This window comes from Procambarus clarkii, chromosome 1, assembly GCF_040958095.1.
Source record: "Procambarus clarkii isolate CNS0578487 chromosome 1, FALCON_Pclarkii_2.0, whole genome shotgun sequence".
NCBI lineage: Eukaryota > Metazoa > Arthropoda > Malacostraca > Decapoda > Cambaridae > Procambarus > Procambarus clarkii.
The window spans coordinates 20,663,685-20,687,334 of record NC_091150.1 but is presented as its reverse complement, the minus strand read 5'-3'; the positions used below and the strand labels follow the sequence as shown (position 1 = coordinate 20,687,334).

At 47.9% G+C, this 23,650-nt stretch overlaps 1 protein-coding gene across 1 annotated transcript in view; it reads right to left on the bottom strand.

Annotated features, from left to right (window-relative positions):
- LOC123754206 (histone deacetylase 4) overlaps positions 1–23,650 on the bottom strand; it is a 99,069-nt gene that overhangs the window by 27,402 nt on the left and 48,017 nt on the right. The window contains 5 exon segments of the mRNA XM_045736418.2: positions 3,191–3,313; positions 3,867–3,986; positions 17,203–17,366; positions 17,525–17,707; positions 22,947–23,166. Coding sequence (XP_045592374.2) covers positions 3,191–3,313; positions 3,867–3,986; positions 17,203–17,366; positions 17,525–17,707; positions 22,947–23,166 — 810 coding nt within the window.

The following is a 23,650-nucleotide window of genomic DNA, read 5'->3' as shown; positions in this document are numbered from 1 at the left end:
ACCAGCATTGTGTTTACTGATATCTGAACCTTGTACATAGTCTTTTATGTACAAGTATCCTCTATAATCACAGGATCTTCAGTGACACAATCATCACAAAATAATCTCAGTTATTTATTTATTTATTCATAATTGATGCTGATGGCACAAGGTGCCCAGCAGTGCTGTGAGCTGGTGCAGCATTCACCGCCTATGGTCACACTCTCAATACTGAGGCCCTCACACCCAGAAGCGGTTATCTTGAGATAATTTCGTAGCTTAGCGTCCCCGCACCCTGATCTTCGACCAGGTCTCCTTTCGTTAAACATCCCCAGGAAGCAGCCCGTTTACTGGAGGCCTGAGGAAGTAAACGCAAGCCTCATGTAACAGTTTACTGCTGTTACCTAGCAGTAAAATAGGTACCTGGGTGTTAGTCAGCTGTCACGGGCTGCTTCCTGGGGGTGGAGGCCTGGTCGAGGACCGGGCCACGGGGACACTAAAAAAAAAAAAAAAAAAAAAAAGCCCCGAAATCATCTCAAGATAACCTCAAGATATGTGGGGCTTTTAAATCTTATGCAGTATATTAAATCATCCCAGTATGACTCGCTCAGCGGAAGGATTAGGGAAAAGTTCCCAGACCAAAGGGGTAACCATGAACTAAAAGGAGGAAAGAAATATCAAGACCTTGTCAAGCAACTAAGAAGCTTAAGCTGGCTGGAGATAAAACAAAGCTTGAGACAACTTGTGAAATAGTGTCCAAAGCTGCATCAACTCTGAATGCAAGCAACAGCTTCACTGCTAATGCCAGAAGGACAGAACTACAAGAATGGAGACCACCGACATACAATGAAGAGACACACACAGGCGAAACGTGGTGCAGTGGTAAGACACTCGCCTGGCGTTCCGCGACCGCTTTGTCATGGGTTCGTATCCTGGCCGGGGAGGATTTACTGGGCGCAAATCCTTAACTGTAGCCTCTGTTTAACTCAACAGTAAAATGTGTACTTGGTTGTAAAAACGATTCTTCGCGGCGGGAATCCTATTCCAGGGACCTGCCCGAAACGCTACGCGTACTAGTGGCTGTAAAAGAATGTAACAACTCTTGTATATATCTCAAAACAAAAAAAAAAAACAAGTGCCAAGTCACTACCTACTGTAGCCATGAACCCAGATCTAAGGCATCCATGAACACATTGAGTGATGGTGGAAGATGGCACCACAGAACCGAGCCCCCAAAAAATAGCCTGAAGAGGAAGACGGTACACCAAGTGCAAACAAAGGGAAAGATGGGTTCAAACCTGAGGGTCCCTGCACCAGTGAAATAGGTGGAACTGGAGGAACCTGTACTGCATTCAAAGCCAAACCCTCTCCAGAGGTAAACACCACTCAGAAAAAGTTCAGGTTCTTGCACAACCCTTGACCAACCGATAACTCACCTGACACTGATCTGATATTAGACGGTGATGCTGGTGCAGGTGGAGCAGAACTATTGGAGGCAGAAAAAGGGATGCCAACAAGGAAACCCAAATTAGGCCCAACCAAATCCGAACCTGGCAAGGAACCAGCCGAGATTTCCGCCAGTTCACCAGGAATCCAAACTTGGCAAGCAGGGAAAAGAACCAAATCCTTTGCCAGCTGACACATGGACTGGCTGGAGGGTACAAGCCAGTTGTCATGGTAGGCCAAGACATGAACCTCCAACAAGCATAACAGAATCACTATCCCGCCCAGAGCTGATAAAAATCTGAGCAGCCAGATTCAGCCCAAAAAGTAGAACCTTGAAGTGATAAGCATGACGCTACACAACAAACCCTAGCCAGTCCCAGAACCTTAGATGAATAGGGTCATGTCAGTTCACATCCTTGAGGTTAAGGGAAACCTGATGCGCCACAACAAATCCTAACTAGTCCCTAGACCTTAGATGAATAAGTTGATACATGTATGCATCCTTGAGATCCAGGGAAATGACCCAGGAATCCACCTGTAATACAAGGTGAACCCGATATAAAGTAATCATGCAGAAGGTTGGACAGAGACTGAAGCTATTCAGTCCCAGGATGTCAAGAATGTACCATAGGACTGCAGACTTCCACACTGGGACCGGGAACAACCGGAACACCCACCAAAGAGATGAAGTTAACTCCATCACGCCCGAATCCAATCACATAGCAATGACTGCACAGGAGCTGAAGGGAGCTCTTGACCTGACACCACTGATCCCAACAGAACGGGAGGGGGGGGGGGTGAACCAATACCACAGTAGGTTGTGGGGAGATGACCCACTACTAAGGTAGACACGAGGAGCACTGCAAGTGGTGTCAACCATATCAACAACAGAACTGACCATTGGGAACAGCTGTGGGCTGGGGCTCCAGGCAGTTTGGTGGCAACTATTGATACTAAACACATTGGTACTTTGTTATTGGTACTAACCTCATGGGTTTTGAGCTGGTTAAAAGTGAACCAGTTGTTTAGTTCGGCTGTTAAACCATTTCGATGCTTCACTTTCTACGAACCTTGTAGTTGTCTGTAAAGCTTTGCTGACTTTGAGGCTTTACCTGGTGATGGTAACAATAATAATACCCTGTGCTTTGTGCCTCTTATCCAACCACTTGGGCTGGACGGTAGAAAAACGGTCTCGCTTCATGCAGGTCGGCATTCAATCCCCCTACCGTCCAAGTGGATGGACACCATTCCTCCCCTCCCCCCATCTCATCCCAAATCCTTATCCTGACCCCTTCCAAGTATTATAAGGTCACAATAGCTTGGTTCTTTCCCCTGATAATTCCCTCCCTATGTGCCTCTGTGAGGAAGGGGTCAGGTTCTGGCTCTGGTCCCCGGCATGCCCAACTTGAGATTTGGATTGAGGCTTGGATTAATATAACCCAGTATTGAGAAGCCCTCTCAGCAAGATAGCTTCAGGGAGCCACCAAGGAGCTCCTCTCGGAAACATATATGATCTCTGAATTTGCATTAGCTGTTGGAACCTGGTCATATTATAACCTAACTCCATACGTTGTCCTTCAATTGATTTCTGATAATACTTAATAATATCCTATCAGCCAATACCTATTGAGGGATGGAACCTTGTCTCTCAATGTGATGTTTCAAAGAAATACCAACACAGCATAATTTATTGAATTTCAGTACTATATTATACATGCTTTAACATTATATTTTACACCAATATCTGTATCTAAAGGTTTCTTACCTTGGCAATTGGCATAACAATGCTTCTAAAAGCAGCCATATATTCAGCATCACCCATTGGAGGAGTGAGACCACCTGAGTAAGCTATATTTACGTTGAATCCATAACCGTCGCCATCACCAACCTGTAAGCATTGAAATTATTGAATTAAAACTTATTAGTAGGTGCAGCAGCCATTACATATATTATTAGTATATTTTTGGATATGTGTTCTTGAATAAGACCAAAAGGGTGAGATCAATGATTCCAGCACAAATCTTCTCTATATTTATATTAAATAAACCTTTCAAAGTATATTTTATACTTTTAATCGACCTGACGCATTTTGCTACGGTGTACTTGGGGACATTTATCATTAAAAGTGTAAGATTGAAACTAGAAAGTTCATATTTTAATTTCTTTTCCAAGGGAAGAAGAACATAAGTATAGGAGAGGAGTTTTGCTAAAAGCATTGATCTAACTCTTTGAATCAAAATAATTAACATATATCTACAAGATAAACCGTTTCAAAAATCTACTAATACTGCTTATTATATTATATATAATTAAAATATATAATTTCGTATCCCTTCAAGATTCAACAGAGCAAAATCAATTGCATGTATATCTCATGTAAGAAAAACCAGAGCATGCAGCAGATGGTTTATAAAGAGAGATGCACTGTAAAAAAAAGTCACCTCCGTGGGAGCACCGGTGCCGGGAAAAAAACTACCATCATCGTAGCGATGCATGGAAATGTACAGAATGTGCGGGTCATCGTAAAACATCGACTGGGTGCCATTCCCGTGATGAACATCCTGTAAGAAAGGAAAAAAATATCTTAGGAATTTCTTTAAAACTGAAACTGTGAAGACTACACTTAGAATTTTGATAAAATATAGAAAATACAGGTAGAGCACATGCGTATAATTAAACTTATGATAATTCTAATAACAAAAGTGTAAAGAACATTCTCGAAGGAACTACAACTATGAAAGGCAACTGCCCTACAACATTCAGCACTGGGCCGAACAAACTCAACATGTCCATACATAATGGACCTGCCAGAAAAGTCTCCCAGTCAAACTATCCCTAATAGAAATAACCTCATTCATCTTTACCAACATACAAGGACTAAAAACAAGAACAAAAACACAGTACCATTCATAAATGGACCTCCTCATGGAGTCAAATGCAGTATTCGGAGCTTTCACAGTAACCCATGCTAGGGGAACTTGTTGGACAGTGAGATCATCTGGATACCAGGATATAATCTATACAGATGTGATAGGGTAAAGGAAGAGGAGTGGGTCTGTATATTAGGGAAGACCTTGTATGCTCGGAGCTCCTTAGCTCTACAAATGAGGTGGTAGAGGTACTGAGAGTAAAAATAGAGAAAATACACTTAGTTATTATTCTAATATACAAACCGCCAGATGCAACAGGCTGAGGAATTCACAGAACAGATAAACAAAATAGAGAATAGCCTTGATAATTTGGCAAACCCGATACCTGATATTATCTTCCTAAATGACTTCAACTTGCCTAATCTAAAGATGGAGAATAGCAAACAATATTATTATACCAGGAAATCTATCGGGACAAAACCAACCACAGATTTGAGAACTGCTTAGATTCGGTGACAAGTTTTCACTCAACCAGCAGATATCAGGAGCCAACGAGAAACAAAAATATTTTAGATCTGGTCTTTACAAACGATAAAGTTGAAGGTATCCATGAACACATCGAGTGATGGTGGAAGATGTCACTACAGAACCTAATGGGGCCTGACAGCTGGGTGGAAAGCGCTTAGGATTCATAGTCCTGAGGTTCCTGGTTCGATCCCTGGTGGAGGCGGAGACAAATGGGCAAAATGTTTCTTTCACCCTGATGCCCCTGTTACCTAGCAGTAAATAGGTACCTGGGAGTTAGACAACTGCTACGGGCTGCTTCCTGGGGTGGAGGCCTGGTCGAGGACCGGGCCGCGGGGACACTAAGCCCCAAAATCATTTCAAGATAACCTCAAGAACCGAGCCCCAAAAAAGCCTGAAGAGGAAGACAGCAAACCAAGTGCAAACGAAGGGCAAGATGGGCTCAAACCTGAGGGTCCCTGCAGCAGTGCAAAGAGTGGAACTGGAGGAACCTGTATTCCATTCAAAGCCAAACCCTTTGTCTTTGGTAATTACGTCCCTAATTATGTCCCTGAACATAATCAGGGACATTATGATCTCAAATACCACATACTCAGATCACAAGTTCATTGAAGTGCGAACTACCATCAATACTCAGAATAGACCTAAAACATTAATCAAGCGAGAGGGGTTATTCGGTAAATTCAATTTTAATAATATAAAGATAGACTAGGAGACAATAAACAGGGAACTTACAAACATTTCATGGGAAACTGTTTTAAGTAATACAAGTCCTACAGAAGGAATAGAAAAAACTGCCTTCCGAAGCATATGAAGTCTGTCTGAAACATTTCCTTTGAGGAAAGACAGAAAGAGGTCCAACATAGAAAAAGAACGCAGACGACACTATAAAACAAGTAAAAAAATAACGGAAATATTTAAGCAGACACGACTTTTGAAAAACTCACCCAAGACGCTCGCTCGCACACCCAGGCGCATGTAAACAAACCGCAACACCGCCCTGGTGGCCACACCGGGAAACCGGCAGAAGAAAAAGGCCACCAGAACAGAGGGCTGTGACCGACGCAAAAATCTACGAAACACGCCAGCAAAAGTGGGAAGCAAGCACACAGGATAGGCGAAAAACTCCGCCCAGGAGCAGAAAACCCAGGCGGGGGCAAACCGCCCCAGAACTGCTAGCAGGCATCCCCCACAGCCCCGGGAACCAGCAACAGAGGCCCCAGGGCAGAGCCGTCCTCCAAGCCCTCCACCCTTAAAGAAAAGAAAGAGTCCATGGGAAAGGCAGCAAGAAAGGGCCTCTGGTAAGACCCAGAAGCCTTGGCAGGAGGAAAAGGCTCGAAAATCTCCATCCCCAACCCGAACAGGCAGCCCCTGAAAACCGCCCAAGTCTCGGCCCCAACCCCAAAACCCGCAGACGGTCCAGAGCTGGGAACAGGGAGGGAAAGGGGCGAACAGCACCTAACCAAAACGGGGCGGCCCCGGGGCATCCGAGTGGGAAACCAATCTAGCGTGTTGAAGCAACCTAACCTAGCTTGCAACACGGATGCCACCTGTACTCTGAACAGTAATAACATCAGGAGAGTACTGGAGAACAAGCAGAGAATATATCTCGCAAGACTCCGGGTCAAGGTGTCAGTGACCCAACAGGCAGCATGACGGAGGTAAAAGCGGCGACTGTCACCCGGAGACAAGGGCACAGCAACCAACGATCTCGTACAAGACGGGTTGGAACCCGGAAGACATATTCAATGGTCCCCCGAGCCCCGATAGGGGTTTCCAGGGCCCGTAGGGGTAACAACTACGGGAAGCCCGGGCAAGGTGTTGCTAACTGGTTAAACACCCAAAAATAACAAGGGGGTAGAGGACAACACTGAAAACCCCTGCGACGTGTACAATCACGGGGGCCTAGCAGAGGGCCGCCAAACACTACCAGTGGAACTATAACCACACTAGGCAGACCTCCACCAGGCAAATGAAAATGAAAACAAAAGAAAAACCTCACAAAAGTACACTGTCTCCAGAGGCAACAGGAACCGGTCGCTGCTTAGGTGGCAGGTCGCACAATACCTTGACGCCCTAACCAGCACAATACCAGTCCCTTCCCAGGGCCAATCAAGGGCCTCAAGCCCCAGCTGGCCCCAAGGGCGAGGCAAATGCCGAGCAGCAAGAATGTCTACGGGAATGGTTCCCGAATGCCCCAGGGAAGATAACCATGTCACACAGGGGCAGTACTGACAGGGCACTTAGGGAAGGAAGCCCCTAAGTGCATGCAGCCACGGCACTGATGAGGTATTCCTGGCCACCGCACAACACAACACATGGCAGTGAACGCCACACAAGGCAAACACCGCCTAGGAAACTGAGGCCAGAGAAGCGTCTATCCCGGTTGACATTAGCTTCCGAACTGATGCTAGGCAGCCAGCGCCGTAGGTCCGGGGCTCCCCCCTCCCCCTATCGGGGTGTGGAGGGCTGCACGGACGATCAGCGTGGCAGTAAAGTGTGATGTTTGCTTGTTTCCTTGGGATTGTAGGGAGTTTCTACCTCTCTGTTCGATTTTTGTTTTAGTTTTAACCATGTGGGGTTTGTTAGGTTATGCCTACCTTTCTGGGTGCCTGACCCCGGTCGATGGCAGATAAGGAAAACCCCAACCACAAGGGGGTTTTCCAGGGCCATTACCCCCTGAAACCTCTCTGAAGGGGCCAGGTTCTGGCGCTGGTCCCTGGTAGGTCTGAACACCTTAGCTAATATCCCGGTCTAATATAACATACATTAGCTCGATAAGCTCCAAGAAGCTGTAGGGCCTCCCCCCAGAAAAAGCAATCGTCTCCTTCAGGATTGGCGCAAAGAGCTTCAACAGTGTAGCTGACGCCCTAGCTACCGAAGTCAGCGCCCCAGACGAAGACCTGTCACTCAATGCTTCCACATTCTCCTCAAGCCAGGCAGAAGACAGCTCGAGAAGGGAAAAGAAACGTAAGACCGAAGCCAAATGCCCACAACCACGCAAATCCTCTGCAACCAACGATACCGAAAGAAGAGGAAGCTGCATGTGAAGCTGGAAGAGACCAACATCCCGAGAAAGGATGGGGGCGAACAAGCACACATTAAGGTGCTCAAACTCGCCCCAGGTAAACCTGCAGAACCATAGAAGTTGTATGCCAATCAAGCGTGCGAGTCCGACAGAACCCATGCCACGCCCCCAACCAAAAGAATGGGTTTTCTGCCAGCCAGGAAGACTCCGGAACCTCCAAACGCACCCAAAAGCGGGAAGAAGAACCGAACTCAAAAGAGGACGGATCCATCACAGAGGCATAAACTGGGTCTCGCAAGAGGTATGCTGCAAGAGCCTCCCGAGCCTCCTTCACGGAGATACGGGAAGTAGAAAACCTCTGGATAGACGGAGGCGAGGTACCCAAAGAAACCCAGAACCAAACCCAAGGAGGAACCGAACCCAAATCATACTCATACAGGGAAGGAGGGGTAAGAAAACCCTCTCCCTGCAACAATAAGCCACGCGAGGAAGGCAAAAGCATCCAAGCGGGGTCAAAAGGAGCCCAAGGCCCCCAGGTTGACTCCCCCCCAGCCCCAAGACTCCTAAGTCGGGACCTGGGGCAGAGCTGTCCTCCAAACCCTCTACCCCTGAAGAAAAGGCAGAGTCCAGGGGAAAGGCAGACAAGAAGGGGGCCTGCTGGTTGGACCCAGAAGCCTCGGCAGGAGGAACTGGCTCAAATGCCTGTCTCCGACCCAAATGGGGCAGTCCCCGAAGCTGCCTGAGTCTCATTATCAACTAAACCCTATGCTGAAATTGAAACCCTCAGACATTTGGGAGACAACACAGGGAAGGAGGTGCAGGATGAACAACAGGGGAAGGACCAGGGAGCACATAAGGAGCCAAAGTCAAAGCGAGTAACACCCCAGGTCCGGGTCCCTAAAACCAAAACGGGGCAGCCTCAGGGCATTCGGGTGGGAAACCAACCTAGCGCGTTGCAGTAACCTGAACCTAACATGCAATGCGGATGCTGCCAGTACCCTAACAGCAACATCATCTAAATAAAACTGGAGCATAAGCATAGAAAACGACTCGCAGGACTCCGGGTCAAAGGTGTCGTTGACCCAACAGGCAACATGACGGAGGCAAAACGGGTGACTGTCACTCGTGAGACAAGGGCACACAGCAACCTTCAAACCCGCACAAGGCAGGCTGGAACTCATGAGACGCATCCATGGGTCCACCGAGCCCCAACAGGGCTTTCCAGGGCCCGCAGGGTAACAACCACGGGAAGCCTGGGCAAGGTGTTGCTAACTGGTTAAAAAACCAAACTAAAAAGGGGTAGATGACAACACTGAAACCCCTGTGACGTGTACAAGCATAGGGGCATAGCAGAGGGCCACCAAAACAGTATCAGGGGAACTATAGTCCCACGAGGCAGAACCCACCGGGCAAGCAAAACAAAAGAAAAAACCCGCAAAAGTACACCATCCCCAGAGGCAACAGGAACTGGTCGCGGTGTAGGTGGCAGGTCGCGCAACACCTTGACACTCTAACCAACACAACACCACTCCCTACCCAAGGCCAAACAAGGGCCCCAAGCCCCAGCTGGCCATAAGGGCGAGGCAAATGCCGAGCAGCAAGAACCCCTACAGGAGCGGTTCCTGAACGCCCCAGGGAAGATTACCCCGACACGCAGGGGCAGTATTCACAGGGCGCCTAGGGAAGGAAGCCCCTAAGCACACGTAGCCCCGGCACTGATGAGGTACTCCTGACTACCACACACCAAGACAAGACAGCAGAGAACGCCACACAGGCAAACATCACACAGGAATTTGAGGCCAGAGAAGCGTCCGTCCCGGTTGACATTAGCTTACGAACTGGTGCTAGGCAGCCGGCACGGTGAGGTCTGGGGGGCCCCCCTCCCCCTCTTGGGGAGGGATGGCAGCGCGGACGAGTGGCACAGCAGTAAAGAGTGATGTTTGCTTGTTTGCTTGTTTCATTGGGATTGTAGGAAGTTTCTACCTCTCTGTTCATTTTTTTGTTTTAGTTTCTTACCATGTGGGGTTTGTTTTGTTATGCCTACCTTTCTGGGTGCCTAACCCCGGTCGATGGCAGATAAGGAAAAACCCCAACCACAAGGGGGTTTTCCAGAGCCATTGCTCCCTGAAACCTCTCTGAAGGGGCCAGGTTCTGGCGCTGGTCCCTAGTAGGTCTAAACTCTATAGCTAATGTCCCAGTCTAATAAAACATACATTAACCCGATAAGCTCCAGGGAGTCGTAGGGGCTCCCCACAGAAAAGCAGTAAAAGGACATGTTTAGCACTCCAACAGCATGAAAGTGGAAAATCTGGACAACTTCTTTATGCATGATATCCAAACCCCTGTAAACATAACTGGTATCAACACGAGCATGGCAAATTTTGAAAGATATATTCAAAACATGCCCATGCACTCAGCTCCGGGTCCAGATTCATGGAATTCAATATTTATAAAGAAATGCAAAGTGCTGGTAGCACAGGCACTCAGTATAGTGTGGAGGAAGAGCTTGGACATGGGGGATATGCCAGATGCACTGAAAGTAGCAGACACAGCCCCTCTACACAAGGGAGGGAGCAAAGCATTGGCAAAGAATTATAGACTAGTTACACTAACGTCCCACATAATAAAAGTATTTGAGAGAGTGATCAGGAGTCAGGTCACCAGTTTCATGGAGACCAATGACCTTCACAACCCTGGCCAACATGGATTTAGAGCAGGAAGATCGTGCTTCTAACAGTTACTTGACCACTATGACAAAGTCACTGAGGCATTAGAAGAAAAACAGAATGCAGATGTGGTATACACAGACTTCACAAAGGTATTCGATATATGTGACCATGGAGTGATAGCACACAAAATGAGGTCAATGGGAATAACTGGTAAAGTAGGATGCTGGATACTCAGTTTTCTGTCGAACAGAACACAAAGAGTAACAGTCAACCATATAAAATCAAGTCCAAGAACAGTTAAAAGCTCTGTGCCTTAGAGTACAGTCCTTGCACAACTGTTTTTCCTTATTCTCATGTCAGATATAGATAAAAATACAAGTCACAGCTTTGTATCATCCTTTGCTGATGACACAAAAATCAGCATGAAAAATACCTCTGCTGAAGTCATTGAAAAACTTCAAGGAGATATTAATAAAGTTTTCAACTGGGGCAACAGAAAATAACATGATGTCTAACAATGATAAATTCCAGGTACTCTGGTACAGTAAAAATGAGGACCTTAAACATAATACAGGGTACAAAACACAATCAAATCTATCCATAGTAGAAAAGCAGCATGTAAAAGATTTTGGGAATAATGATGTCTGATGACCTAACGTTTAGAGGGCATAACCAAGCAAATATTGAGTCAGCCAGAAAAATGATAGGATGGATTATGAGAACTTTCAAATCCAGGGATCCCATCACAATGGTTGTACTATATAAATCACTTGTACTGTCTCGTCTTGAGTACTGCTCAGTACTCACTTTCCCCTTCAGAGCAGGAGAGACTGCTGAAATGGAGGGAATACAGAGAACATATATGGTATACATAGACGCGATAAAGCACCTAAATTATTGGGATCATCTCAAAGCTCTCCAGATGTATTCACTAGAAAGGAGACGAGAGATATATCAGATAATATACACGTGGAAAATACTGGAGGGCCAGATACCAAATCTACACAGTAAAATAACAACATACTGGAGTGAACAATATGGAAAAAAATGCAGAATAGAATCAGTGAAGAGCAGAGGTGCCATAGGCGCAATCAGAGAACACTGTATAAATATCAGAGGTGCGCGTTTGTTCAACATCCTCCCAGCAACTATGAAAAATATTGCCCGAACAACCGTGGACATCTTCAAGAGAAAACTAGATAGTTTTCTTCAAGGAGTACTGGCCCAACCGGACTGTGGTGAATATGTGGAGCTGCGGGCTGCTCTATGCAAGAGCCTAGTGAACCAAACTAGGTCAAGTCTGGCCTCGGGCCGGGCTTGGGGAGTAGAAGAACTCCCAGAACCCCATCAAGCAGGTACCAAGCAGGTAACATACGCAGTCATCACTCGAACCTACACGAGTTTGCTAAGTGATGCAAGTCATTGTTAATAACTGTGTTGTGGTTTTCCTCATTTTTTAATTAAATATTGATTTAATGTACTGTAAATTCCCAACAACTGCAGATGACAGGCTGGGAGATTACTTCTTACTCACATGTATTGGGAGATTAGTTCTGTCTTACTCACATGTACTGGGAGATTAGTTCTGTCTTACTCACATGTACTGGGAGATTAGTTCTGTCTTACTCACATGTACTGGGAGATTAGTTCTGTCTTACTCACATGTACTGGGAGATTAGTTCTGTCTTACTCACATGTACTGGGAGATTAGTTCTGTCTTACTCACATGTACTGGGAGATTACTTCTTACTCATATATACTGGGAGATTAGTTCTGTCTTACTCACATGTACTGGGAGATTACTTTTGTCTTACTCACATGTACTGGGAGATTACTTTTGTCTTACTCACATGTACTGGGAGATTACTTCTGTCTTACTCACATGTACTGGGAGATTACTTCTGTCTTACTCACATGTACTGGGAGATTACTTCTGTCTTACTCACATGTACTGGAACATTTTCAAAATTTCTTTTATCTCTTACTTTGTTCATTATTTTTAGTTATTTTAAACACTTAATTGAGCGGTGGGTTAGTGCAGATTGAGGAGTTACTTGGAGACGGTAGAGTGGGTGGATCTAAAGTGGGAGGCGGGTCATCCTTGGGATGTGGTGACTCCAGCGGAGGGATACATCACATGGGATTATAACACAGACGATAATTATTACGCATTTAAATAACTGAAGCCCAGGAATGCAGTAGTCCATATAAATTGATTAGATCAAATAATAACCCAAAGTGGGTAACTTTTGGGCTAAAAAACCTTATCAGAAAAAAGAAAGGTATTGTACCGTATATAGAATATATATATACAGTACTGTAGATGGAGAAATGTATTTAAGCTTTGTAGGGCTTATGCACTGGTAATCCAGGATCATTATCATCCCAATTAGTTACTCAAACTTTCTTGGCAATTTTTATGGACTGTTGGAAATTCAGGTCCTTTCTGTGGAAAGCTCCTTCGGCTCCCAGGAGCTATACCGAGCTGATGTATACTGTATATACATTAGACTGTGGCAACAGTCAATCGAAGGAGTTCTAAACCTACTGGGAACCAGAGCCAGAACCTGGCCCCCCTCAAGAGAGGCACAAGGAGCAATGGCCTAAAGACACCCCAGTGTAATTGGAAGCAGTCTTTGTCTGCCATCTACCAGGTCAGGCACCCAGGAAGGTAGGAATTCCAAAACAAACTACTGCTGGTCAAAAATTGCAAACCAAGAGCCGAACTAGCAAGCAGAACTTCCCAATCAAAAACAAGGACACAAACATGATGTCACCACAACTGCCGCACATCTGTCTGCGCAACCCCCCTCCCTCCCCCCCCGGGAGGGGGACGGGGGGTCCCAGACCCCCAAACCTCCTGGGACGTGGGGTACTGTGCAGCTGTCTGATATACGCATAGCGACCGGTTCTGTTCACCTGAAAACGTTATGCTTTTGCGGGGGTTTTCTTTTGTTTTTGTTTTTTTTGCCTGGCGAGGGGGTCTGCCAGGTGTGGCGGTAGGACCACTAGTAGGTTTTTGGTGGCCCTCCACTAGGTCCCTGTGCTTGCACACATTGCAGGGGTTCAGCGTTTAGTTTTGCTTGCTTGGTAGCTTTGGGATAACCGGTTAGCAGTACCTTGCCTGGGCTTCCCTTAGCAGTCAGCCTAAGGGCCCTGGGAACCCCGCATTGGGGCTCAGTGGTCCGATGGAGGAGACTTCTTGAGTTCCACCTCGCCTTGTGTGAGTTTGAGGTCTGTCCCCTTGTCTCAAGGTGATACTCACTGCGACACTCACCACCTGCCTCTGCCATGCTGCCTGTTGGGGTCAGTGACACCTATGACCCGGAGTCCTGTGAGTGGTGTTTTTTGCGTGTACTCCATTCACCCAGTCAACTGAGTCTGATGTTCGGGTGCAGGCAGCTTTAGCGTTGCATATGAGGTTTAGATTGCATCAACGTGCGAGGTTAATTGCCTTTCTGGATGTCCCGCAGCTGCCCCGCTTTGTTGCTTGGTGGTGAGACTCGGGCGACTTCGGGAAGTGCCTCCTTCCGGAACAGCGGCGGATACATTCGAGCCTGTTCCACCTGCCAGAGCTTTTGGGTTGCACCAGTGGGCCCCCTTCATCCCTGCTTTTCTGGTGGACTCTGCTTTTTCTCCAGAGGCAGAAGGTTTGTAGAACGACTCAGCCCCAGGTCCTGATGTTGAGGATCCCGGGGTTGGGGAGGAGTCGACTTGGGGTGGCTGGGGCCCCGTTTGACCCCATTTGGGTGTTGGTACCCTCGGCACGGGGCTTGTTGATACAGAGGGAGGGTTTTTCTTATCCCCCCCTCCCTGTACAAATTTGTTATGAGTGCGACTCCTCCCTGGGTTCGGTTCCGAGTTTCCTTGGGTTCCTCGGTTCCCTCCTTCCGGAGGTTCTCAGCTTCCGGCATCCCACAGAGGGAGGTACTGGAGGCCCTTGCAGCTTACCTCTGGCTTGGCCCTGGCTCTTAGATTTTCGTTTAAGGGCATAGACGGTCCCCTTTTTGTCCATTACTGTTTGCGGAGTCTGCGGTGGTGTATTTTTTGCAGGTGTCTCCGTCTAGTTGCCGGCCTATGTCGGACTTGTTGGTACTCCGTGGGGGCCATGGTGGTCCTGCTTGGAAGAGTTGTGCTAGGGCTCAAGGTTCCTTCGGTCGTCATAAACCAGTAGAGCCAGATTTGGGGCCTGATGCAGGGGGGTGGGGGGGGGGAGGCTCGTACTGTTGCTCTCACCTGGTCCCATGATTAGTGGAGTTGGGTAGTTCCTCCTCCTTAGGGGATCTGGGCTGGCAGGGCGGGCCTCATCCCCTGCACTCTGTTGGGTCATCCTGGAGTGGGTTCACCTGGGCATGGTCAAATCGACGACGTCCCTCAGGTGGGTTCCTGCCTGTTTTCAGTTCCGAATCGGGAGTGTGCGGATCTGTGTTTCATTCTGGACTTGTCCTGTCTGAACCCCTGGGTCGTTTGCCCCGACTTTCGGATGACCATTCTATCTCAGTTCCGGCTGCCTTTTGTGCCAAGTGCTTGGATAGTGTCTCTGGGCCTCCAGGACGTGTATTGCCACACTCCAATTAATTCGAGGTTCAGGGACTAGCTCAGTTTTATCGTGGGGCGACAGGCTTACCGCTTTTGTTGCCTTCCATTCGGCTTGAATATGGCACCTTTCATGTTCCCACGCCTTACCCGGGTCATGGTGACCCGTTTGCATCTGTTAGGGATTCAGGATCTGGCTTACCTCGACAACTGGCTGGTCTGGGCTCCCAGCCAGTCCGCGTGTCTGCTCTTCAGGGATTTGGTTCTTTCCCAGCTCGTGGGGTTCCGGTTCTTGGTGAACTGGAGAAAGTCCCATTTGGTTCCCTCTCAGGTTTGGACTTGGCTGGGTCTTGTGTGGGACTCTCGGACCGCTTCCTTATCTCTCAATACTGAGACATTGTTGCGGCTGCAGTTCCACCTATGACTGTTTTTGGAGGGCACCTGAGTTACACGTCGGTTGTTTGAGTGTCTGTGCGGGAGTCTGAACTTCGCCGTGCTGGTCTACCCGTCGGGTCGGCTCTGGATTATGTAGCTGTTCTGCTTTCTTCAGGGATGTTCCTTTCACCGCTTTCGCGACTGCTGGGTTCAGATCCCGGGAGCCTTGCATCGGCTGCTGCATCGCCAGCCTCCTCTGCGGGTTTTTCGAGGTTCTGTGCCTTGGCGCATCCCCGAGCCCTTGCTCGATGTGTTCACGGTGGCCTTGTTTTTCAGCTGGGGTTTTTGTGACCAGTGCCCACCAGGCTACCCAGGGTCAATGGGGGTCCATCCTTCCGTCAGGCTCAAAGCACGGTGCGGGAGTTTGCGGCGGTGAAGCCAATCTGCGGTCTATCCCATTGCCCACGACGTTCGTAAGTTCGTGGCTTTGGCTGCTGTTTTTGGTAATATAACCTGGGTTGACATTCGGGAACTGGGCTTTTGAGGTCGAACAGGGTCCTGGCTGCACAGTAACTCGTTAATGTTCCTGGCCCTTCTCAGGCGTGTGTAGCCTTGGATCGCAGGTTGCAGCCAGTTGTCTCGACTTCGAGTTGAGTAGTGAGTGATGGCCACTTCCCGGGTAAGTCCTTTTTCTTCTTTATCTTTGGTTAGGTAGCTCCAGGGAGTCGAAGGGGCTCTCCCACAGAAAACCAGCAATGAATGTAATGAAACGACATTTTCTGGGTGAGACCCGGAGGTTCCCAAGCATCCCTCCCTCTCTTCGGTTGGTGGTTCTTTTCATGTTTTTGATATTCAGCATCTCAACTGAGATAAGTAGCCGGCGGTCGTCCCAGGAGGTCTGGGACTTCCCCGTCCCCCTCCTGGGGAGGAAGGGGGTGGTTGCACAGACGGATGCGCGTCGGTTGTGGTGATGTCATGCTTGTTTGCTTGTTTTTGATTGGGGAGGAAGCCTGCTACTTCGGCTTCCGGTTTGCAATTTTTGACTAGCAGTACAGTAGTTTGTTTTGGAATTCCTACCTTTCTGGGTGCCTGACCTGGTAGATGGCAGACAAAAAATATTTCCAATTACACGGGGGTGTCTTTAGGCCATTGCTCCTCGTGCCTCTCTTGAGGGGGGCCAGGTTCTGGCCCTGGTCCGCAGTAGGCTTAGAACTCCTTCGACTGACTGTTGCCACAGTCTAATATATGCACATCAGCCCAGTATAACTCCGGGGCGCCTCCGAATCTCACCCAGAAAATGGCGTTTCATTACATTCAGCGCTGGTTTTATTGAATTTGGGTTAACTGCTTATAGGAAAATGTTCTATTTTCTGGAACTTCAGATGTCGGAGGGTTTTACTATAATTGGATTCTTAATCCAAACTTGTGCGGTCAAATGCTACATGCTGTCTCCTCATGTGATATCACAGTTCAACTTCGTTCTCCAGGGCCTAATTTTATTATAAATTTTTATTTTCTCATTTGTCTGAACACATCTTGTTCTGTTTGTTTATTGTATAACTAATAACTTTATTGTATAACTAATAACTTTATTGTATAACTAATAACTTTTCAATTTAACCAATAAAAATAAACCTACATATTATATTATAAAAACTTTGGGCTATGCAGGGAATTATTATCTCTAAAATTGACATGACTTATGCCTATAAGCACTGACCTCATGATTACTACTAAAATTTTAAATTTTAAAATTATCACTGTGTTAGTTTACCCAGTCAATAATGAGGATTTTTTCCAAGTTAAGCTTTTGATGTAGTTGTCGTGCAGCGATTGCAATGGAGTTAAAAAAGCAGAAGCCCATGGCCTGCTGGTGTTCCGCGTGGTGGCCTGGCGGCCGCACTAAAGCAAACCCGTTACGAAGTTCTCCAGTAGCAACTGTAAGAGATAAATTTGTACAGGAGGGGAATTTTGAGAATACAGTATAAACAAATATTATACGGTACTGTATATACACACTACATTTATTTGTTTTCAAGAGCACATTACAGCTATGCAAAGAGCTGTCATTCCCATACTGATATATAGTACTATACCTTTATAAGATAAATCTATAACACAGCCAGCTGCCATTCTTGCAGCAGATGATGTATGCATGTCATTCCAGGTTGTGTCGGAGTCAACGCCAACACCACCACAATGCAGTCGAACAAAGCTCTTGATTGGTAATTCAGAAAATTTACTCATGTCTAATCTCTGTCGGTTCCATGGATTGGTTCCTGAAAACAACACAAATAATAAAAAACCCAGCGTTGAATGTAATGAAACGCCATTTTCTGGGTGAGTTCCGGAGACTCTCCGGAGCTTACCGAGTTGATGTGTATGTATTAGACCATGGCATCCATCAATTCGATTGGAGTTCTTGCCTACAGGGAACCACGAGCCAGAACCTGGTCCCCCTCAGAGAGGCACGAGGAGCAATGGCCTATGGAAATCCCCATGTGGTTGGAAGCATGCCATATCTGCCATCGACCAGGTTAGGCACCCAGAAAGGTAGGCATCCAAAACAAACTCCACCTGGCTAAAAATTGCTACCGAAAGCCAAACTATCAAGCAGAACTCCATAATCTGATAACAAGCAAACGAGCATGACGTCACAACTACCACTGCGCTGCTGTCTGCACAGCTCCCCTCTCCCAGGTAGAGGTAAGGAGGAGCCCCAGAACCCTGCACCGGCTATCCAACCCTAGTTCAGAGGATACATATAAAAAACGTAAAAAAACGCCGACTGGGGGGAGGGAGGGATGGAGGGTTGCTGGGGAGCCTCTGGGATTTACCCAGAAAATGTGGTTTCATTACATTCAACGTTGGTTTTCTGTGGAGAGCCCCTCCAGCTCCCCAGAGTTCCATAACCACAGAAAAAAAAAAAAAAAGAGGGACTTACCCAGGAGGCAGCAATCACTCGCACCTCAACTCGAAATCAAGACAACTGGCTGCAATCTACAACCCAAAGCAACACATGTCCGACTAGGGTGAGCGATCGCAAGAGAGGTGGAAGGGACGCCTCCAAAGGAGCCAAAACAGCCGACGAAGCCAAACCTGACCCGGTGGGTAGACCATCAGCACAAAGTTCAGGCTCCCACACAAACCCTCGAGCAACCAGCAGGTGACGCGGTAGTCCCCCAGAAACTGGCACATGATAGAACGCAGCCGAAGGAGACACTCCGGAGGGAGAGACAAGGAAACAGTCCGAGAGTCCCACACAAGACCCAGCCAAGTCCAAACCTGGGAGGGAACCAGAGGAGACTTCCTCCAGTTCACCAAGAACCGGAACCCCACGAGCTGGGAAAGAACCAAATCCCTGAAGAGCAGACGCGCGGACCGACTGGGAGCCCAGACAAGCCAGTCGTTGAGGTAGGCCAACACACTAAGAGATGCAGACGGGCCACGACAACCCGAGTAAGACGCGTAAACACGCAAGGAGCCAGGTTGAGCCCGAATAGGAGACAATGAAAGCGGTAACCCTGACACACCACAACAAAACTGAGCTTGAACCCCGGATGAATTGGGCCCAATACGCATCCTTGAGGTCCAGGGACACCATCCAAGCTTCCCGCTCCAACAGAAGCAGGATCTGGGACAGAATGGTCATCCAAAAGGAGGGGCAAGAAACCCAGGGATTGAGACGGGATGAGTCCAGAATGAGCCTCAGATTCGCACAGTCCCGTTTCTGGACTGGAAACAGGCGGGAACCTACCTGAGGGACATTGTCGTTTTGACCACACCAATGCACACCCACTCCAAGATGACCTGACAGAGTGCAGGAGAAGAGGCCTGTACCCATGAACCCCGAGCGAAAGGGGTTCATGGAGGCAGGCCCCCCCTCCCCCCTGAAAGGAGGAGGAGCCACCCAATGTCACCACAGGCCGGAGGAAACGACCTTTAATGCCCACAAATCGTGGGACCAGGCATGAGCAAAACAGTGTGAGTCTCCTCCCCCCATTGTCCCGTCAACTGGGCGAACCACAAAAGGGCCAACACCCCTTACAAGAACCTGACCGACACGCAGACCAGATGCCAGGGGCTCCAAAGGAGATGTGGGTCTGAAACTGGCACCACTGGCCTACCACGACCAAAGGAACCCCGAATCCTGGCACGACCCTCCAGGAAAGATCCCCACGGCCACTCCAGAGAACCAACAAGATGGACATAGGGCGACAGCTAGACGAAGCTGCCTGCAGATACTGCACCAAAGTTCCTGCAAACAGCAACGGACAAAAGGGCGATGAAAATTCAAGAGCCAGGGGCCCACACGGATTCCAAGGAATGAGCGAGCACAGCCTGATGGCACATGAGGCAAGAAGCAAAGAACAGAGACACAGTCTCCTTCAGAATTAGCACAAACACCTGGGTACTGGGACACAGGCCCAGTACCCAGCACCTCCACATCCTCCTCAAGCCAGTCCGAAGACAGCAGGGAAAAGAAACACAGGACCAAAGCCAAATGCCCCCAGGCACGCAAATCCTCAGCAACCAGGAATACTGAAAGGACAGGAACCTGCACGTGAAGCTGCACCTGGCCAATATCATTTGGAAGAAAAGGGGCGAATAAGCACGCATTGAGGCGCTCCAACTCGCCCCCCAGGTAAACCTGAACAACAGTAGAAGTTTCCCGCCATTCAACCGTGCGGGTCTGATAGAACGAATACCATGCCCCCAAAAAGAAGAAAGGACAGTCTACCAACCAGGATGACTTCGGCACCTTATAATGTACCCAATAAGGAAAAGTAGAACTAAACTCAAACGAGGGTCTATTATCGAGGCAAAATCTGGGTCACACAGTAGGCAAGCCGCAATGGCCTCCCAAAGCTACTTAAATGGGATGCAGGGAGCTGAAAACTTCTGGAAGTCTGGAAGGAAGGGACCAAAGAACCCAAGGGAACCCGGAATCGAACCTGGGGAGGAACCGAACTCATATCAAATTCATTCAGGGAGGTGGGGGGGGGGGGGGAGGTAAGAAAACCCCTACCTCTGTAACAACAAGCCCTGCACCGAGGGTACCAACACCCATGCGGGGTCAAATGGGGCCCAAGCCCCCCAAGTCAACTCCTTCCCAGCCCCAGGATCCTCAATGCTAGGACCTGGGGCAGAGCTGTCCTCCAAACCCTTTGCCTCTAAAGAAAAAGCAGAGTCCACTGGAAAAGCTGGGAAAAGGGAAGTCCCCTGTTCAGACCCCGACGCCACGGCTGGAGGAGCAGGCTCAAATGCCTTCGTCGTCAAACCGGATGGGGCAGCCCCTGAAACTGCCCAAGTCTCACCACCAGCTAAACCCTGCCCCAACTCCGAAACCCTCAGATGTTCCGGAGTTGGGCCTAATGTCCGGGTCCCTTTAACCCTATAACTTAATGGCCCCAAGTCTGGGTCCTTATAACCAAAACAAGGCAGCCTCGCGGCATCGGAAAAGGCAATCAACCTATCTTGAGATGATTTCGGGGCTTTAGTGTCCCCGCGGCCCGGTCCTCGACCAGGCCTCCACCCCCAGGAAGCAGCCCGTGACAGCTGACTAACACCCAGGTACCTATTTTACTGCTAGGTAACAGGGGCATAAGGTGAAAGAAACTCTGCCCATTGTTTCTCGCCGGCACCCGGGATCGAACCCGGGACCACAGGATCACAAGTCCAGTGTGCTGTCCGCTCGGCCAACCAGCTCCCAGTAACCTAGCTCCCAGCAACCTAGCGCGTTGCAGCAACCTAAACCTTGCATGCAACGCTGAAGCTGCCTGCACCCTATCACCAATATTATCAGACTGGGAGAATTGGAGCACCAGCAAGGAACACCACTCGCAGGACTTCGGGTCAAAGATGTCATCGATCCGACAGGCAGCATGACGGAGGTAAAAAGGGTGAGTGTCACCCTGAGACAAGGGGACAGAGTAACCTTTGAACTCACACAAGGCAAGAAGGGACCCAGAGGACATATCCATTGGACCAATGAGCCCTAATGGGGTTTTCCGGGGGCCCTAAGATGCTTTGCTAAGGGAAGCCCAGGCAAGGTACTGCTAACCGGCGCCCCAAACTACCAAGTGAACTACTCAATGCTGAACCCCTGTGACATGTACGCTCATGAGGACCTAGCAGAGGACCACCAAGAAAATATATACCTATATTTATATAAGGGGTCAACAACACCAAGAGGTTAGACCCCCTCCCCCCACCAGGCAGCAAAACAAAAATAAAAAGGAAAAACCAGCTAGAGTATGACATCCCCAGGCAGAACAGAGCCGGCTGCTATATTATGGTGAAAACTAGCTGTACAGTACCTTGCACCTCTACCAGTGGCAAAACTACCTCCTATCCAGAGGCAAACAGTGGTGCAAGAAACACCCAAGCTGACTCCAAGGGCGAGCAATTACTGAGCAGCAAAAGACCACAGTGGAGGTAGATCCCAAGCGACTTGTGGAAGGTAACCCCAAGCCACAAGGGCAGTACTTACAGTATCTGGGGAAGGTAACCCTAGGTGCATGCAGCCCGAGTACTTGTGAAATTAATCCTGGTCCACACACCATCAGAAAATAGGACCACACCCCAAGGCACAGCATTGGACAACGTCAGGGACCAGAGTCGCACGACTGCCCAGTATCAAATCAGCCTCAGAGCTAGGTGGTTGATAATAGGCGCGGGGGAAGCTGCGCAGACAGCCGTGCGATGCCGGGTGTGACGTCATGCTAGTTTGCTCATTTTAGTTTGGGGAGTTCTGTCCAGCAGTTCGGTTTTCGGTACCAATTTTTAAGCAGATACGGTTTGTTATGGGGCGCCTACCTTTCTGGGTGCCTGACCCGGTCAATAGCAAACATAGAATGCTTCAACCACACGGGGGTGGGGGGTGTTCTATAGGCCATTGCTCCTCGCGCCTCATCTGAGGGGGCCAGGTTCTGGCTCGTGGTCCCTGGTAGGCAGAACTCCATTCGCTTTGAGCGATGCCAGGGTCTAATAATGTACATTCATCTCAGCCCGGATAGCTCTGGAGAGCCGACGGGGGCTCCTTCCAGAAAATTGGCTCTTGTGCAATACTTTCTAGTCTTACTTGCATGTGAGTAAAACGTTTGGTACAGCTTATAGTTTATACTTAAACTATATACTGTAGTTTATTATGTAGTTTATATATTTAAAACTTATAGTTTTAAATATTGTTGAAGGCTTTCTTCCCCTTCACCCCCTAACAATGTATTAAAAATGGTTTTAAAATATGCCCCAATAACATTAGAGACCTGCCTTGCACTATCATACATACCTTATCAAAGTTTTAAGTTCATATATGAAGGCATTTTCCACATATTATAATGAAAATTAAAAAATATACATATTGTATTTTGGAAACTCTTATATAAGGTACTGTATCTTATCTTTATCTGGGATACCCAGGTATCCCAGATGCTGGTATCTTATCTTTATCTAGGAAACCTGGGACACATAATAGATGTCTAAATCAATAACAATCAGATATACTATACAACTTACCAAACAATAGTGTGTGTGCCTCGCTGTGACAAGATTGAATTTCTTCTAAGGTAGCTTTTCTTGTCCGTAGTCTGTGGCACCGATGAATTAGTCCCGTCTCTTGCAATCTGGCCATTATTGATTGCAGGCGACCGCCATGTTCAGGATGGTGGGAGTTATCACCACAAATACATTGGTGTTTCAGCATCACATTGTCATAGGCAAAACCCGTTGTTGCTCCCTGAAGGCAAAAAAATTAAGATTAAATAGTTACTGTACCAGCTTGTGAAGCTCGTTACATTTGCTCTTCCCCATTAAGTTACAGTTTAAACTACAGAACAATACGAAGGAAAGGAAAGGAAAGGAAAGGAAAGGTAAGTGAAAAGTGCATTTCCTGAGATTAGCCGTTCGGTGGCTCACTGAGATTGCTCGCCTCTACTGGGTGGCATCACTTGCAAGAGTTATGTTTGGCCTACACGGGACCAGAGTTCAATCCTGACCCCCTTTCACAGAGGGGCAGAGAGCAGAGGATTATTAACATCACCCTCACTGGGAAACATTAAAAAATCAGCAAAGCTTTTCATTCAACTGTAATGATCATAGAAGATGAAGCATGGAAACAACCAAACCTCAGCAAATTATTGATTTCAGACAAATGGTTCACTCAAAACTAGCTCAAACCCACTAATACTGATGGCTGCCTCTAGGCAGTCCATATTCCTTGG